The following is an 18,172-nucleotide window of genomic DNA, read 5'->3' as shown; positions in this document are numbered from 1 at the left end:
TGCTCTTACCTTCCCACCAAAGGTGGTCTCTATTTTGTCTACTTGCATTTTTGACGTGTTTTCGAACTGCTCGGTTGGCAGAAGCTGGGACAAGTAATGGGAGCTCACCTTGTTACCCCGCACTTGGGATTCGAACCGCTGAATTGCCGACCTTTCGATCGACAAGCTCAGCATCTTAGACACTGAGCCATCGCATCCCTCACACATACACACAATGAATTTTTCTATACTAACCAGGATCCTTCCGAAAAAGGCATCTCTAGAAAAAGCTAATCAGGTTATGTCTGCCTGCCCAGAATCAAATTATGCAATTAGCACTTTTCCGTCCAGTCCTTCGCTGTTCAGGGTAGAATAGGGGCTGAAAGAGAAAGCACGCAAGGAATTTTCACATTTATAAATCTGAATGTCTGGATATGATTCTTGGGGGTTTCTAAAGCCACACATCTGGGAATACATCAATATTATACAGATCATTTTACTTTCGTCATACCTTTAAATTTCTAGGTTCTATCATATCGCAAGATCTAAAATGGACAGCTAACATCAAAAACATAATAAAAAAAGGACAACAAAGAATGTTCTTTCTGCGCCAACTCAGTAAGCTCAAACTGCCCAAGGAGCTGCTGATTCAGTTCTACAGAGGAATTATTGAGTCTGTCATTTGCACCTCTATAACTGTCTGGTTCGGTTCTGCAACCCAACAAGAAAGACACAGACTTCAGAGAATAATTAGAACTGCAGAAAAAATAATTGCTACCAACCTGCCTTCCATTGAGGACCTGTATACTGCACGAATCAAGAAGAGGGCCGTGAAAATATTTACAGATCCCTCACATCCAGGACATAAACTGTTTCAACTCCTACCCTCAAAATGACGCTATAGAGCACTGCACACCAGAACAACTAGACACAAGAACAGTTTTTCCCCGAAGGCCATTGCTCTGCTAAACAAATAATTCCCTCAACACTGTCAAACTATTTATTGAATCTGCACTACTATTAATCTTCTCATCGTTCCCATCACCAATCACTTTCCACTTATGACTGTATGACTGTAACTTTGTTGCTGGCAATCCTTATGATTTATATTGATATATTGACCATCAATTGTGTTGTAAATGTTGTACCTTGATGAACATATCTTTTCTTTTATGTACACTGAGAGCGTATGCACCAAGACAAATTCCTTGTGTGTCCAATCACACTTGGCCAATAAAAAATTCTATTCTATTCTATTAAATAACTCTGGGCAGCCTTCCAATATAAATGTTATGTCTAGACCATGATTTTTCCCTTTTTTTAAAAAAGTAGGAGCTTACCAAAATTCACTTGTTTTTGTTTGGGATATATGAAATTTTCATTACGGATCGATTCAAATCTTCATGTTAAGAGTAGCTGCATTTTGCTTCAAAAGATACCAGACTAATTTAGGGGGAAAAATCCATTACAAAGAGGAGGGAGGGAGATAATTTCATGGATATAACATTTGCATTGTAAAAGACGAAGCTAGCAATATGAGATAGGAATAAATATACTCATCCTTCATACAGATCAATCACTTTATTTACCAGACTTGGGCTGAAATATGTCAATAAATCTATTCAATAATAGCTGTACTTGGTTATTTAGAAGGAAAAGTCATCTTCCAATTCAAAGAGGACTTTCTAAGTCCATGTCTTTCATAAACTCAACGTAGTTTTAAGCCAACTTTTTGTGATTTTGTATCCTGCCTCCAGAATTGCATGAACAATTCCAAATACAGATCAGCTAGTTTTCAAAATATTAAGCAATTGTTAAGAGTAGGCAGCAAGTTTTCTAAATGAAGGTTGGTTCAAGAAATGTTTGGCACTGTCAGACCACATACACATATACTTGATATATATTTGTAAGCTGCTATGAGTAGAGTCTGTTAGGTCAGAAGGAAGGAACTGGTAAGCAACCTGCACACTGCATCAAAACAGTTATTCTTAAAATGATGGAGAAGCATCAACCACTTCCCCCTCCACTTCCAGGAAGGATTATTGAAAGCATGATAGAATTAGCTAATTTCATAAACAACAGAAAGACAACAATTGGCATTTTATGTGGTTGGACATATCCTACCGGTATTATATTTAGAATTAGAATAAAATAGAATAACAAGAGTTGGAAGGGACCTTGGAGGTCTTCTAGTCCAGTCACCTTATACCATTTCAGACACATGGTTATCCAATCTCTTCTTAAAAACTTCCAGCGTTGGGAGCATTTACAACTTCTGTATACTGGGTGTTGTGCCTTGTGATTCTTGATGAGTGTATCTTGTCTTTTTATGTACACTTGAGAGCGTATGCACCAAAGACAAATTCCTTGTGTGTCCAATCACACTTGGCCAATAAAGAATTCTATTCTATTCTATTCTATTCTATTCTATTCTATTCTATTCTATTCTATTCTATTCTGGAGGCAAGTTGTGATTAATTGTTCTAACTGTTAGGAAATTTCTCCTTAGTTCTAAGTTGCTTCTCTCCTTAATTAGTTTCCACCCATTACTTCGTGTCCTGCCCTCAGGTGCTTTGGAGAATAGCTTGACTCCCTCTTCTTTGGGGCAGCCCCTGAGATATTGGAAGACTGCTATCATGTCTCCCCTGGTCCTTTTTTTCATTAAACTAGACATACCCAGTTCCTGCAACTGTTTTTTATATGTTTTAGCCTCCAGTCCCCTAATCCTCTTGGTTGCTCTTCTCTGCACTCTTTCTAAAGTCTCAACATCTTTTTTACATCATGGCGACCAAAACTGGATTCAGTATTCTAAGTGTGGCCTAATAATTTGATCGTACATTGGAATGTTATGATGGTAGTTCTTAAGGTGTTGCTTTGGACAAAAACATTAACAAAAACTTCGAAAAAGTTGGGTTGCATCTTATAATGAGAATGCATCGTATTATTTTCCAATTAATTTTAATTAGCAATTAATTTTAATTTGCAGAATTAGTGGCTGTATTTTAGTTCCAGCAGTTTCTGTTTTCTCCCTCCACGTATCTACATGATCGACCCTCCAGGTTCTTTTCTTTCTCAATCAATCTCACCCCACAATCAAACTAAAAACTGTGAATTGTCCGGGTGGGTTTTGTAGCTCTTTTATTAATAATTATTTTTCAATGTAAGTATAAAAGTGACTATTCAAGATTTGTAAAAAGTAGGAGATCGTGACTACAGAGAAATGCACAGGAGTCAAATGTAGGCTATAGATCGTAATGTCCCAGTCTTCTCCCAATATAGATATAATTATTATTTTTTTCTGAACATACCTGTATAAAAAAATACTTTGCCTGTACTGGTGCAAGTTTAGCAAGAATATGAAATCCACGGAATGAACTAAAAAAAAAAAAGAAGAATGGTTTTATTGTGACTTTTTGACAGTGAACCGTTGTCGGCACGAGTCATGATAGTTATTATTGGACACGTGTTACATTATGTCACGACATCACTGGAATAGCACTGTGTCATGTGACTCCCGATTAATTGTGAATGGTCCTCCTCGATGACCTCAGTGCATTTTGGATTGTCACAGAAATTTCATCATCACCAAGTTTGTGTATACAGTTAAGTAGTTGGTCTTATAAGCACCATTATAAACCCTTGCGGGAAGGGTATTATTAATCTAGTTTACAAATGCTTCATGGATAAGAATAGCATGGTTACAGTATACACACACACCTTAATTTACATGTACTGTATTATAGATATAAACTGAGATAAACTACTGAGCTAAATTGGGGGGTTGATCGATGAACTGAGTAATGGCAATTTCTTTGGCTTCTAAATTGTGTATATATTACAGTGCATTTTTTAAATCTAGGTTGGACATCGTTTCTAGCACCAAATCGATTACAGAAATGGCTGACCTAGTAAGATGTAGCTGGAGAAGTAGATTTTAAGATATTTTAAAAAAAGAAAAGAAAAGAAAAAGAAGAAGAATCTATTGACGGACTTGTGGTCTTGCAACTCTTGGCACCTGTGCTGATCAGCCATTGGCTTGGCACCTGCGACCAGCTTCCAACAGCAGTCCCGAAATTCAAGATTCAGTATCTGGAAAAGTAGCTACACTTACAAGAAGCCTGAGAAGAAGTGATGGTTGTGAGCTACCGTTTCCTTCCTGTACCTTTACTTACGTCAAACTGGGATAAGTGCCCACGTGTCCAAGGGAAATACATGACAGCTTGTTCCTGCGATATGGAGAAACTTAACCGAGGAATAAAACATTCAAGTCTCACCCCAGCTATCTTTGGCTTTCCTAATTTTTGGTCTCTGGTTGGTGAATTAATGAAGCACAATTTCAATTCTCATTCTCAGGCTATCTCCTAGCTCCCCGCTGAGGTAGTCTTGGTCGTGCTTGTCTTCCAATTGAAGGAGTTCCTTCCTTTTGTACAGCGGGATGCTGCTGATATGTAATGAGTATATTCCGGGGGCTGGTTTCTTTTTAGCTAAGTGAAGGAAGCTGACCCCTTCTTTCTGATTGATCCGGAAGAACCCGTTTTCGTTCCCGTGGTCTATTAAATATCGGTTGTGGTTGGTCAGGGTGGTGAGAGCGGGGATCAGTTCCAAAAGGTGATCCTTGTTGTTAAGGCCAGAGATGTTGTAAGATAAGATGGCTGGTTTTTCAAGGTCCCAGCTGGCCAGGTTGACAGGTGCATCAGTCCCCAGGTGAACCTGTAAAAAAAAAACCAATAAGGTGGTTTAGATTTTTTTGTTCCCTCCTGAATTTTTCACCTTCTAACATGAAGCATTGCAACCATCCAGATCTGTTGAAGCTTAGATTAACAGAGTTGGAAGAGACCTTGTAGGTCATCTAGTCCAACCCCCCACCCAAGCAGGAGACAACTGGCAGTCCAGTCTCTTCTTCATCACCTCCAGTGATGAAGCTCCCACAACTTCCGACGGCAACTTCTGTTCCATTGGCTGATTGTTCTTACTGTCAGAAAAATTCTCCTTATTTCTAGGTTGAAGGTTCTCTCCTTGATCAGTTTCTATCCATTATTCCTTGTCTGGCCTTCAGGTGCTTTGGAAAATAGCTTGATTTTTTTGTGGCAACCCTTCAAATATTGAAAGACTGATGACATCCTTCTCTTCACTAGACTAGCCGTGCCCAGTTCCTGCAACCGTTCTTCATATGTTTTATTCTCCTGTCCCCTAATCATCCTGCTCTTCTCTGCACTTTTTCTAGAGTCTCAACATCTTTTTTATAGTATAGTGACCAAAAATGGATACATTATTCTAGTGTAATCTTACTAACACTTTATAGAGTGGTATGAGTACCTCACTTGATCTCGATTGTATCCCTCTGTTAATGCAGTTTAGGATTGCATTGGCTTTTTTGGCTGCCGAAAGCTGTTGGTGGGATTTCAAAAAATATCAGCTACTTAAATTATTGGTGCAGCACAAAATGTTAACTCAAGAAGATGGCGTCCTTCTCTTACTCCAGTATTTTGCTTTCCAAACAAGCGATGTTTAAATTAGCCGCAAGTACTTTCTTGCGTACTCTCAATCAATGAGACAATTATGGGCCAGAGAGCACCCCCAAATTATTGGAGAAATATTCCAACCACTACGAGATGGGCTTTCATACTTTACTCGTTGAGACTCACTGAGGACAAGCGGTTTGAGATACGTTTGAAGTTTGTGTCTAATTATATAGTTTAATAGATGTTTGCAGAACCGAGCAGTTAAAACAAACGAAGGTTTCCACAAATCCCTGCGGCGGGCCAATTTTTTTTTTTATTATTATTATGGAAACTTTTGTGGATTTCTTTAGGACAAAGAAATAGGGAGAAGAAAAGAACTGCTCGTGTATCAGAACAAATCTATGGATTTCTTTTATTTTTCAGTAATATGGGTAATCTGAACTTTGGTCTTCTTTCAATTTCCTTAGAGTTTTTTCATGGGGGATCTGAGCAGAGGTGGGCTGCTGGGGGTTCGGGAGAACCTCTAGCTAAGATTATGTGCAGTTTGGAGAACCCCCAATCCTGGCTGACTCCACCCACCCCTCCCTTCCCCGTCCCTCCATGGAGTCCCCATGCAGCCTATTTTGGATGTAGGTAAGTGCATGGCGCAGATGGAGGCTTGAGGAGGGCGAAAAACGGGCCTACCGGAAGCCTCCGGAAGCCGTTTTCGCCCTCTTGGAGGCTCGAGAAAAGCCTTCGGAGCCCAGGGAGGGTAAAAACGCCTCCCCCCCCACCATGGTGCAGGAGACCGACTAGGCCACACCCACCATGGCCACACCCACCCAGCAACCGGGCAGAGAACCCCTTGCTAAAATCTTTGAAGCCCACCCCCGGTTGCACCAGGTGATAAAGGATAAAGTTGCGACTCACTTCTGTATCCAGGGCATTGGTTTCATTTAGGCCTCGCCGTTTCCTTCCCCTTTTCGGATAGCCATTGATTTTGCAATCATAGCAGGCTTCTGGAGAAAGAATGTTATCATCGGCTTCACCGCTAAGTGGTAATTCAGGGTTCTGACCTTTCCCAAGCCCCATTCCAGCCACGCAGTGCCTACGGAATTTTAAAGAAAGAAAGAACAGACATCAGACAGACATTAGGGCCTCTGGTGGCTCAGACTGCTAGGACAGTCTGTTATTAATAGCAGCTGCTTGCAATTACTGCAGGTTCAAGTCCCACCAGGCCCAAGGTTGACTCAGCCTTCCATCCATTATAAGGTAGGTAAAATGAGGACCCAGATTGTTGGGGGGGCAATAAAAAGTTGACTTGTCCTGCTTGCAATTACTGCAGGTTCAAGTCCCACCAGGCCCAAGGTTGACTCAGCCTTCCATCCTTTATAAGGTAGGTAAAATGAGGACCCAGATTGTTGGGGGCAATAAAAGTTGACTTTGTATATAATATACAAATGGATGAAGACTATTGCTTAACACAGTGTAAGCCGCCCTGAATCTTCGGAGAAGGGCGGGATATAAATGCAATTAAAATAATAATAATAATAATAATAGAAATCTGGTCTATGAGAAAGCCATTTTATTTCTGAACTTGAATTTTTTTTTTTAAATTCATGGGGATTGTATCATTAATTGATAGAATACTAAGGGTCAAAGGCACATGAAGGAATGGACCAAACTACAGTATATCCATTTTTTATGTCTCCTATTGTCAATGCAACTTTTGCTCAAGAAATGGAGTTTATAGTTATGCCTGCTCTTCCATTTCCCCCTATATAGGTTGGTCTCAGGAGTGGGCTGCTGAGGGTTCACAGGGGTTCAGGAGAACCTCTAGCTAAGATTCTGTGCAGTTCAGAGAATCCCCAAATCTTACTCCTGGCTGGCCCCGCCCACCACACCCCTCCCCTCCCAGGAGTCCCCACGTGGCCCATTTTGGATGCAGGTAAATGCAGGGCGCATGTGGAGGCTTGGGAGGGTGGAAAACAGGCCTACCGGAACCCAGAGGGCCTCCAGAGCCTGGGGAGGCTATTTTCACCCAGCCAGTGGCTCAAGGAAAGCTTTCGGAGCCCGGGGAGGGCAAAAATGCTCCCCCCAGTGCAGGAGGCTGACTAGGCCACGCCCACCATGGCCACGCCCATCCAGCAACCGGGCAGAGAACCCCTTGCTAAAATTTTTGAAGCCCAACCCTAGTTGGTCTGTATTAATCTAAAGAAACTAGGTTTGTTTTTTCTTTGCTGTAGATCCGAAAGAATGTTCTCACCCTTGTCCTATTCGGAAATACCCTGGTGGGCAGCCGCAGACATAACCACCTTCCGTATTGGAGCAACCGTAGCTGCATGGGGCTTGAGAGGACCCACACTCGTTCACATCTTGGCATTGCCCGCTGAATTGTTCAAAATTATATCCAGTGGGGCACATGCATTTGTAACTCCCCAGCGTGTTGTGGCAAGACGCTCCACCGCAGATGTGAGAACTGAGGCATTCGTTTTCATCTGGAAGAGAAGCGAAGACGCTTTGATCATCGTTCTAATCATCCCTTGAGAAATTGAGTTGCAGCTATCTCGTTTATCTTATGAATATCCTGCACACAAGTAGATTCAGGGGCAAAGAGATCCTGCCTATCCATGACCGAAATGGGACTCTCCTCTCTTCCCTTACCTTCCCCTCCCCTCTCTCTCCTTCTTCCTCTCCTCTTCTTCCTTTTCTCTCCTTTTCCATTTCCTCTCCTCCTTCCCCTCCTCTTCTCCCCTCCTCTCCCCTCCCCTATACTCTCCTCTCCTCCCCCTCCTCTCTCTCCTTCCTCTTCTCTCTCTCCTTCTTTCTCTCCTCTCTTCTTCCCTCTCCTTTCCTCTCCTCTCCTTCTTCCTTTCCTCTCTTTCTTCCCTTTTCTCTCTTCCTTCCCATCCTCTTCTCCCCTCTCCTCCCCTCTCCTTTCCCCTCCTCTCCTCCCCTCCCCTCTCTTCTCTCTCCTCTCCTCTTTATGTCTTCAAATCACTGTTGATGCCTGAACCAGTCCATGCAGTTTTCTTGGGAAGATTTTGGAAGTGATTTGTCATTGCCTTCTTCCTAGGGCTGAGAGGCAGTGACTGGCCCAAGGTCACCCAGTTTATTTTCTGCCTAAGGCAGGACTAGAACTCACAGTCTCCGTTTCTAGCCTGGTGCCTTAACTACTATATCAAGCTGGCCCTGTAACTAAATAACTATTATTCCTTATGCCTGGGTTATAGTTTGTCATTTTGATTCTCATCCAATTCATGGGGTGCGCAAAATATTTGCGCTAATGCCAAAACGACAGATCGCCTTTCATTTTCAACCCCTAGTTAAACAGTCATATATAATTAAATCAAGATAAACGAACAGCTAATTTTTACAAGGATTTGTATAAATTATGTTCATTGTGTATCTAATAAGGGATAATTAAAAACTTGTCTTAAAAGAATACAGCCAATAATTTATAGAATAATGCATAGAATACTGGATTCATTATTAGTCATATATCTTCCAGATGTGTAGACTTCAGCTCTGAAAATTCTCAGAAATGGCATTATTGTCTGGAAAATTCGTCAACCTGAAGTGGCATAACTGATAGTGCTGAGTTTGAGGAAACTTGGTGAAACTATATAAAATGATTTATTTCAGAAAGTTGCTTCACGTTAAAGCGCCTGCAAGCTCTTCTTTTGAACTGAAAAAGATTTATCCTTTAAAACTTTTGTGTGAAATATAATTCAGTGGCTCTAGTATTTTACACAGGAAGCAATTCTACAGGACTGTGAAATAAAACAGCCCACTAGAATTATTTCATAACCTGATTTATTTTGCGACATAAACTATATTTTTTTTTCACCCAATTGTTACAATACCCAAGCTCGTTTGAGACTTTCAAAGGGAACAATTAAAAAGAAATGACATGTGGCTGCTTACGAATTTGATTCATAAACTTTGGGTCATTTGGTTACTTGTCTTTAACAATTGTGTGTATGTTACATCTAATATGGTTACTTTACCATTCTGTTATGCGCTGTTAAAAAATTCTCCTTCCTTTACCTGTTTCCTTCTGTCAATCTACATCAGGGCAGGGGTGAAATCTACTTACCTTCTTTACCGGTTCGGAAGTGCGTCACATTTGCGTACACACCCTCTGCGCATGCACGAAACCTTTCCGTGCATTTGCAGAGGGTATAAAACACATTACTTCCTGGTTAAAACCAGGAAGTAACGACAGCCGGGCGGGTGCCTCGCACCGCGATTGCTACCAGTTCTCCGAACCACCAGCCCAGTTCGCTACCAGATCGGGCGATCCGGTCCGAACCGGGAGCATTTCACCCCTGCATCACGTCGTCACATCGGCATCACATAACATATCACAACTTTTTTTCCCTTCGCTAAACCAGGCATGGGCATGGCCAAAGCGGGAAGCAACTGCCCCACGGGCCGCGAGTTTGACACCCCCGATCTACATCTTGAGATCTGGCAAATGGATAAAGATAATAACTGAATAAAAAGGGGTTTTTAAAAGAACAAAAGTATTATCCATAAGTTATGGATGGAAAACAGAGGGGCGGGAGATAATTGCCCTGCCTAGGGCTAATTAATGAACTTGTGACAGAATGGAAATTTGATCTGGGAATTGATTAGCTCATTTATGGCTCTAAAACAGGACTAATTCTAGGTCAGACTTGAAGGCCATAAGAAGAACAGCTGGATTCATTTTTCTCTCCTCTCTATTTAATGCAACTTGTATTTGAGTTTAGCACATGATGCTTGTTGAGAGGAGAAGAAATTTTGCGCCAAGGCACAAATGAGATAATACTGGGGGAAAAAGGGAGAGTTTTTAAAAAGTATATAAAATGGCACCGAAGAACAAATTCAGTTTTCCATACACACACACAAACACACACACACACACACACACACACACACTGTGTTCTTCCAAAAAGCTTTTTCAGCTTCATAGTTTAGTCTACAGTTCTGGGATTTCCTGATATTGTAGTTTTCCTACCAGCCCTGCTTAATTTTTTGAGCTCTGCCAATGTCAACCAGACCGCACAGGTCTTTTGCAAACACCACCAGGTTTCGTTTACAAAACCAGAACAATGATGGTGTTCCAATTATAGGGAGTCCTCGACTTACAACAGTTCATTTAGTGACCGTTCAAAGTTATAACGGCACCGAAAAAAAGGACTTATTAACCGTTTTTCACACTTACGATTGTTATAGTATCCAAATTCAGATGTTTGGGTACTGACTCATATTTATGACAGTTGCAGTGTCCTGGGGTCATGGGCAGTGGTGGCCTGCAACCGATTTAACTACCAGTTCTGTGAGGACGTGATTTGCGCATGCACGTGGACTTCGCGCACATGTGCGCCTAGCTTGCGCGGCAGCATTCAAATTGCAGCAATTTGAAGCTCAGCTGCTTACCTTCTAATAGGCAGCCCCAGTAAGCAGAACAGTGGAGGCACAGAAATGCCGCGCGAATCAGCTGAGCCAGAAAGAAGGAAATATAGGACAGGATAGGGCGGGGTCGGGTGGGCGGGGCCATCTGATCATCAGAACCCACCGATTCGCCCGAACCGGCAGCAGCCCACCACTGGTTATGTGATCCCCTTTTGTGACCTTCTTAAAAAGCAAAATCAAGGGGAAAACAAGAACCACTTAACCACTCTGTTACTAACTTAACCATTGCAGGGATTCACTTAATGACTGTGGCACAAAAATGGGGCAAAATTCACTTAGCAAATGTTTCACTTAGCAACAAAAATGTTGGGCTCAGTTATGGTCGTAAGTCGAGGAGTACCTGTAACAGTGAAACTCGGCAAAACCTGAAAGGGGGCCAATTGAATACTTAATTTAAGCTCTTCGTGTCTTTCTAAGCCGATCTTTCATTACAAAAAAAAAAATTAGCATGCTTGAGTAACTTTCCAATTCTTTTTTTTTATATACTGATAAGTCCACGTTCCCAACGGGCAACCGTGCACAAATGAGAGCAAGTTTTCTTAACCCTAACTAAAACCAGAAACCTCCCTTAGTTAGAGGTCGGCCACAATAAAAATAAAAAGACATTTGAAAAAAAAGCAAAGCAGGCCAAAGAATGGTCAATTGTCACATTTTGAGTCACCATATGTATCTCCGGGTGTTCCAATTAACCAATTAAGTTAGATGCAATGCTGGAAATAACCCCGGAAATGAGTTTCCTAATTAAAACTGGTTTTAAGAATATTCTGGCTACATCACAGGAATAACGTTCAAGTCATTTTGCATGCCTCTGAAAGCACCTTGGGAGAATTACTTTTGGGCCCACTCGTGAATTAAAGAAAGCAATTTTCTCTAATTAGCAGACTTATTTGCTAATGGCAGAAACACCGATCAGCATTACCTTCTGGACCAGAAACAGAAGTGCTGGTTGGCACCTTTAAAATCCTACAGGTCATTACTACAAATCCCACTCCTGGCTGGCCCTGCCCACACCACCCCCCGCCCCTCCGAGGAGTCCCCACACAGCCTGTTTTGGATACAGGTAAGTGCAGGGCACACACGGAGGCTTGGGGAGGGCAAAAAACGGGCCTACCAGAAGTTTGGTATGCCCATTTCTGCCCTCTAGAGCAGGGGGTCTCCAACCTTGGCAACTTTAAGACTTGTGGACTTTAACTCCCAGAATTCCTCAGCCAGCTTTGCTTCTGGGAGTTGAAGTCCACAAGTCTTAAAGTTGCCAAGATTGGAGACCCCTGCTCTAAAGGGCCCCCGGAGCCTGGGGAGGCCGTTTTTGCCCTCCCAGAGGCTCGAGAAAAGCCTCCAGAGTCTGCGGAGGGCAAAAAAGCCCTGCCCCCCGCTGTGGTGCAGGAGGCTGATTAGGCCATGCCCACCATGGCCACGCCCACCCAGCAACCGGGCAGAGAACCCCTTGCTAAAAATTTTGAAGCCCACCCCTGCGGGAAACCAATGTTTTTCTGAGATTTTTCTAACTGACTTCGCCCCTTACCGTTCCAGCTAAGTTAAAGGGCTTCTTTGGCAATCTCCTGTGTTTCCCACAACTGTACAGGAAATTACTTCGAATCAACTAAACAACCATCAACCCAGCCAAAATTTAACTGCTAACTCGAGAAAGGGACTTGCGTGCTCAGACATTAAAAATGAGACTTGCCGACACATTGGTTCCACTGATAATGTTGGAGGTACCCTTGTGGGCAGCTACACCTGTATCCTCCAATTATATTCTGGCAACCGTGTTGGCATCGGTGGTTTCCATCACACTCGTCGACATCTGCAACAACAACAACAAAATAAAAAGCATAGATGAAAATATTTTGGATTACTTTGCTGGAGGGGGAAAAAAAATGGTCCCGTCATTCAAGATTCTAATGAAATGCCCACTTAGATATAATTACCAGTTAACTTGAAATGCATTAATTAAGCCATGGTTCATTTAAATGCATTAATGAGCCATGGTGGCACAGTGGTTAGAGGGCAGTACTGCAGGCTACTTCTGCTGACTGCCGGCTGACTGCAATTTGGCAGTTGAAATCTCACCAGGCTCAAGGTTGACTCAGCCTCCCATCCTTCCGAGGTGGGTAAAATGAGGACCCAGATTGTTGTGGGTAAGATGCTGATTTTGTAAACCGCTTAGAGAGGGCTGTAGAGCGCTGTAAAGTGGTATATAAGTCTAAGTGCTATTGCTATATCTATCTATCATCTATCTATCTATCTATCTATCCATCCTTCCTCGAGGACACTGAGCCTCGATGGCGCAGTGGTTAGAGTGCAATACTGCAGGCTACTTCTGCTGACTTCTGGCTGCCTGCAATTTGGCAGTTCAAATCTCACCAGGCTCAAGGTTGACTCGACCTCCTTCCAAGGTCAGTAAAATGAGGAGCCAGATTGTTGGGGGCAACAGGCTGACTCTGTAAACCGCTTAGAGAGGGCTGTAGAGCACTGAAAAGTTGTATATAAGTCTAAATGCTCTTAATATTAATTAACAGGCAGGACAAGATAAAAGAGCAGAAGGTCATGTAAGTTCTCAAGAGATGTACCTTCGCAGGCGGCACCAGTTTGGTCCAGGGCGAAGCCCCGCTGACATTCACACGTAAAGCTTCCAGGAGTATTTTGACAAATTCCCTTTGATCCGCAAAGATTGATTTCAGTGGCACATTCATTGTTATCTAAAAGAAATGCATATGGATATTAGACGATCTCTCCTTTACTGGGTGTGTGTCTGTTCAAGGCTTCTACAATGAAATGAAGAGGAGGGATAGTTTGGTCTAGCAGTTAAAGCCCCAGGTTAGAAAGCAGGCGTCCATAAATTCTAGTCCTCCCTTAGGTATGAAAATCAGCTGAGGGATTTTCAGCCAAACATCAGGAGGCAGTAAGTTCTAGTCCTGCCTTAGGCATAAAAGCTGCCTGGGGGATTTTGAGCCAATCACCAGGAGGCGGTGAGTTCCAGTCCTGTTTTAGACATCAAAGCCAACTGGGTGACTTTGGGCCAGTTCTTCTCTCTCAGCCAAACCCATTCCACTGGGTGGCGGTTATGGGGAAAATAGGAGGACAAAGGTGTGTTGATATTTCTTGTCACTCACCAATACATGCTGAATGATGTTGAGTAAAACCAGGCGGACATTTACAAGTAAAGCCTCCAATAGTGTTGACACAAAGAAACTGGCAGTTGTGTTGCTTGGTTGCACATTCATCAAGATCTGAAAGGACAGCAAATTCATTGGTTCAGGTTTTGCTCCTCATTAAAGACAACATGATAACATACTGCAACTATCTATACAACTACAGCACGCATCGTATCAAATAGAATTACGGAATAATATAGAATAATACAGAAGAACTATCATGCAAGCAATGGATAATCCTGAATTGGAGTTACACCTCGCGTGGCATCTGTCGGGACTTACTGTATCTAACCTTCAATGGTTAGAAGGCCTAGATCAGTGGACTAGTGATGCTGGCAGGGGAATTATGAGAGTTGAAGTCCACAACTCTTAAAATTGTCAGGTTTGGAGACCCCTGACCTAAACATTGATATCGGAATATAGATCATTTTAGCATTCATATTTTATTGTGTTTCTTTTTTTAATCTAGAAGGAATCGGGGGTGAAGCCCAGCAGGTTCTGACAGGTTCTGGAGAACCGGTAGTGGAAATTTTGAGCAGTTCAGAGAACCGGTAGCAGAAATTTTGAGTAGTTCAGAGAACCAGCAAATACCACCTCTGGCTGGCCCCAGAGTGGCGTGGGAGTTGAGATTTTGCAATATCCTTCCCCCAGGAGTGGGAAGGGAATGGAGATTTTGCAATATCCTTCTCCCACGAGTGGGGTGAGAATGGAGATTCTGCAGTATCCATCCCCGCCACGCGTGCCCACACCCATAATTCTATGAGTCCTGTGCATTCGTGTGCGACCCCCTACGCTCCCCACGTTTTTGGCATGTGATGGCATGGTGGGCTCAGTAGGCCTGTTTTTTGCTCTCCCCAGGCTCCAGAGCCTCTCTAGGAGCCTGGGGAGGGAGAAAACGGGCCTTCCCCACCCCACCCCAGGCCCTGCGGAGGCAGGAAACAGCCTGTTTCCCTCCTTCGCTCTGGCCCAGCCGCGCCGGAGCTAAGCTCGTGTGCTCGCCGATATGGGTCCGCGTGCCACCTGTGGCACACGTGACATAAGTTCGCCATCATGGAAGGATGGAGTTAGGGGAAGGCCTGGATGAAGAAACCTTGTCCGGGCCTTCTCCTGTGTTCTGTCCCCCCCACCTCAGTCCGGGAGGTACGAGCGATGACTTAATTAGCCGGCAATTCAGTCCACAGCAGCTATCAGCTCTGGCAGCAAACTAGCGAGCATCTGCCAAGTTTCTCTGTTATCTTTTCTTGATGCCGGCGAGTCAACCAGGAAACCAGGAACAAACAGAACTTCAGCTCAAGTTCTCTCTAAGCAGTTGATTTGTTCGCCACAGAGTAGTATAGCAGCCCCTGCTGCTTTTATACCCTGTGGGGTATGGCTCCGTGACTCAGCACTTCCTAGGCTTGCCCCACCCCTGCTTCTGTTGTTCCCGCCTCTCCTGCCTATGAAACCTAGGATCCAACCAGGGCTGATTGTCCTCAGCTGGGTCTGGGAGCTGACAGAGGCCTCATTATTTCTTCCACCTGGCCTGCCTCTGGCTCCTGGAGCTGAGCCAGAGAGGCCGGCCCTGCAGAAGGGAGCCCTGACGGCCCTTCCCCCTCACTCTCTGAGTCACTCTCTGGCAGGGGGCCAGGCCCGGGGTGGTGGTGGTGCTGGAGCCAAAACACCCTGACTCCAGGACTGGCCCATCATCCTCCCCAGCCACCTCACTGTCCGACTCCTCTGCCAGCTCGGCAGGCTGCTGGCGGACCTCAACAGCCTTTACCTTTTATATTACTTGCTTACTTTTCAGTCCGGGCCTGAAGGAAAACGAGTGGATGGTTATAACTATAAACATAAAGGTCAAACTTTTTCTTTTTTCTTACCTTTGCAGCTTCTGCCGTCTTCCTGCAAGATGTATCCTTTCGGACACGAGCATTGATAGCTCCCCTCCGTATTTTTGCAAATAAAATTGCAAGGCTTTGGAGACAGGTTGCACTCGTTCAGATCTGAAGTCAAAGAAGAAACCAACATTGTTGGCCGAGATGAATAAAAAAAAAAAAGGGGGGGAGGAATGAATAATAATGGGTACAGGTAGTCCTCGACCTACGACCACAGTTTGGGACCAGGCTTTCCACTGCTAAGCATGGTGGTTGTAAAACGAGTTGCCTCCAATTTTACAAGCTTCTTTTTGTGGGACCAAGGTTGTTAAGTGAATCGCAGCAGTTCTTCAGTGTATCACGCGGCTGTTAACTGAATCTGGCTTGTGCCATTGATTTTACAGGCACGGCTGCAATTGAGCCCAGAATTAATGTTGCTAAGTGAGACATTTGCTAAGCAAGTTTGGTCCCATTTTACGAGTTTTCTTGCCAGAGTTGCTAAGTGAATCACTGCCACTGTTATATGAGTAACACGGTTGTTAAGTGAATCTGGCTTCCCCATTGACTCTGCTTGTCAAAAGGGGATCACGTGACTCCGGGACACTGGAACTGTCATAAATGTGAATCAGCTGTCCAGCATCCGAATGAAAATCACATGGGGATGCTGCAACAGTCGTAAGTGTGAAAAACGGTCGTAAGTCACTTTTTTCAGTGCCGTTGTAACTTCAAACAGTCAGTAAACAAATTGTTGTCAGTCAAGGACTATCTGTATTTGTCAGAAGCCAGCTGGAAAGGTCTCAAATTCTTTTTTTAAAAAATATTATTTATTGTTTGATCATAAAAAATAAATTACAAAACAGAAAAGCAAACAAACAAAATGAAAAAAAACAAACAAACGCATACATTCAACCCTAACAACAAAGATTTCAGATTTGAATGGTCACTATGTAAGTCAAGGGCTACCTTTAATTGGTCTTTTCATTATTATTATTAATTTAAAAAAATCCACTAGGGTTGATCAAATGAAACAGCAAATTTCTAACTGGGCAATTGATTCATTAAAATGATTTTTTTTAAAAAAATAGAGGTTTAAAAATTCTTATGATGAAGGCTTCAAAATAAGTGCTCAGAATCAGGCATTTGAGATCAGTGCCTACATTAATAGAATAGAATAGAATAGAATAGAATAGAATAGAATAGAATAGAATAGAATAGAATAGAATAGAATAGAATAGAATAGGAGTTAGAAATAGAATTAGAATTAAATAGAATAGAATAGAATAGAATAGAATAGAATAGAATAGAATAGAATAGAATAGAATAGAATAGAATAGAATAGAATAGGAGTTAGAATTAGAATTAGAATTAGAATTAAATAGAATAGAATAGAATAGGAGTTAAAAATAGAATTAGAATTAAATAGAATAGAATAGAATAGAATAGAATAGAATAGAATAGAATAGAATAGAATAGAATAGAATAGAATAGAATAGAATAGGAATTAGAATTAGAATTAGAATTAGAATTAGAATGAATAGAATAGAATAGAATAGGAGTTAGAATTAGAATAGAATAGAATAGAATAGAATAGAATAGAATAGAATAGAATAGAATAGGAATTAGAATTAGAATTAGAATTAGAATGAATAGAATAGAATAGAATAGAATAGAATAGAATAGAATAGAATTCTTTATTGGCCAAGTGTGATTGGACACATAAGGAATTTGTCTTTGGTTTGTATGTTCTCAGTGTACATAAGGAGAATAAAATACATTCATCGAGAATAAAAAGATACAACACATAGTGAAAGTCATGGTTACTAATAAGCTACCAAACTGTACTAGGACAAATAAAAACAATATAAATCGAAAGATACAAGCAACATGGTTATAGTAATAAGTGGGAAGAGATAGATACTAGTAAGGAAGAGAAGAACAATAGTAATACAGTCTTAGTAAATTATTTGACAGAGTTGTGGGAATTAGTTGTTAAGCAGAGTGATGACATTCAGGGGGAAAAGCCAAAGGTTTTCCAGGTACATTTGAGAGGTCAAATATATTTTGTATCTTTTCCCATATCTCTACAACTTGTTAGCCATGCCTATGCTGATCAGTTGATCAGCCGGGAGGTGTGTGTGTGTCTTGTTGTTCTGGTGTGCAATGCCCTACAGCGTCGTTTTGAGGGTAGGAGTTGAAATAATTTATGTCCAGGATGGGAGGGGGTCTGTAGATAGATAAATCTGTTTATTTAAATAAATAAACAAATGAATTCATCTGACAT

The 18,172-nt window shown here is 42.2% G+C and overlaps 1 protein-coding gene across 1 annotated transcript in view; it reads right to left on the bottom strand.

The window, feature by feature from the left end:
* Positions 1-3,100: 3,100 nt before the first annotated feature.
* LOC131184524 (fibrillin-1) overlaps positions 3,101-18,172 on the bottom strand; it is a 180,210-nt gene continuing 165,138 nt past the window's right edge. The window contains exons 56-62 of the mRNA XM_058155915.1: positions 15,898-16,020; positions 13,997-14,113; positions 13,454-13,582; positions 12,568-12,687; positions 7,687-7,918; positions 6,351-6,528; positions 3,101-4,689 (exon numbers count right to left, since the gene is read on the bottom strand). Of these exons, the coding sequence (XP_058011898.1) occupies positions 4,300-4,689; positions 6,351-6,528; positions 7,687-7,918; positions 12,568-12,687; positions 13,454-13,582; positions 13,997-14,113; positions 15,898-16,020 (1,289 nt within the window). The 3' untranslated portion in view covers positions 3,101-4,299. The remainder of the gene's footprint in view (positions 4,690-6,350; positions 6,529-7,686; positions 7,919-12,567; positions 12,688-13,453; positions 13,583-13,996; positions 14,114-15,897; positions 16,021-18,172) is intronic.

This window comes from Ahaetulla prasina, chromosome 13, assembly GCF_028640845.1.
Source record: "Ahaetulla prasina isolate Xishuangbanna chromosome 13, ASM2864084v1, whole genome shotgun sequence".
In the NCBI taxonomy this organism is placed as follows: Eukaryota; Metazoa; Chordata; class Lepidosauria; order Squamata; family Colubridae; genus Ahaetulla; species Ahaetulla prasina.
This window is presented reverse-complemented; position numbering and strand designations above follow the sequence as displayed.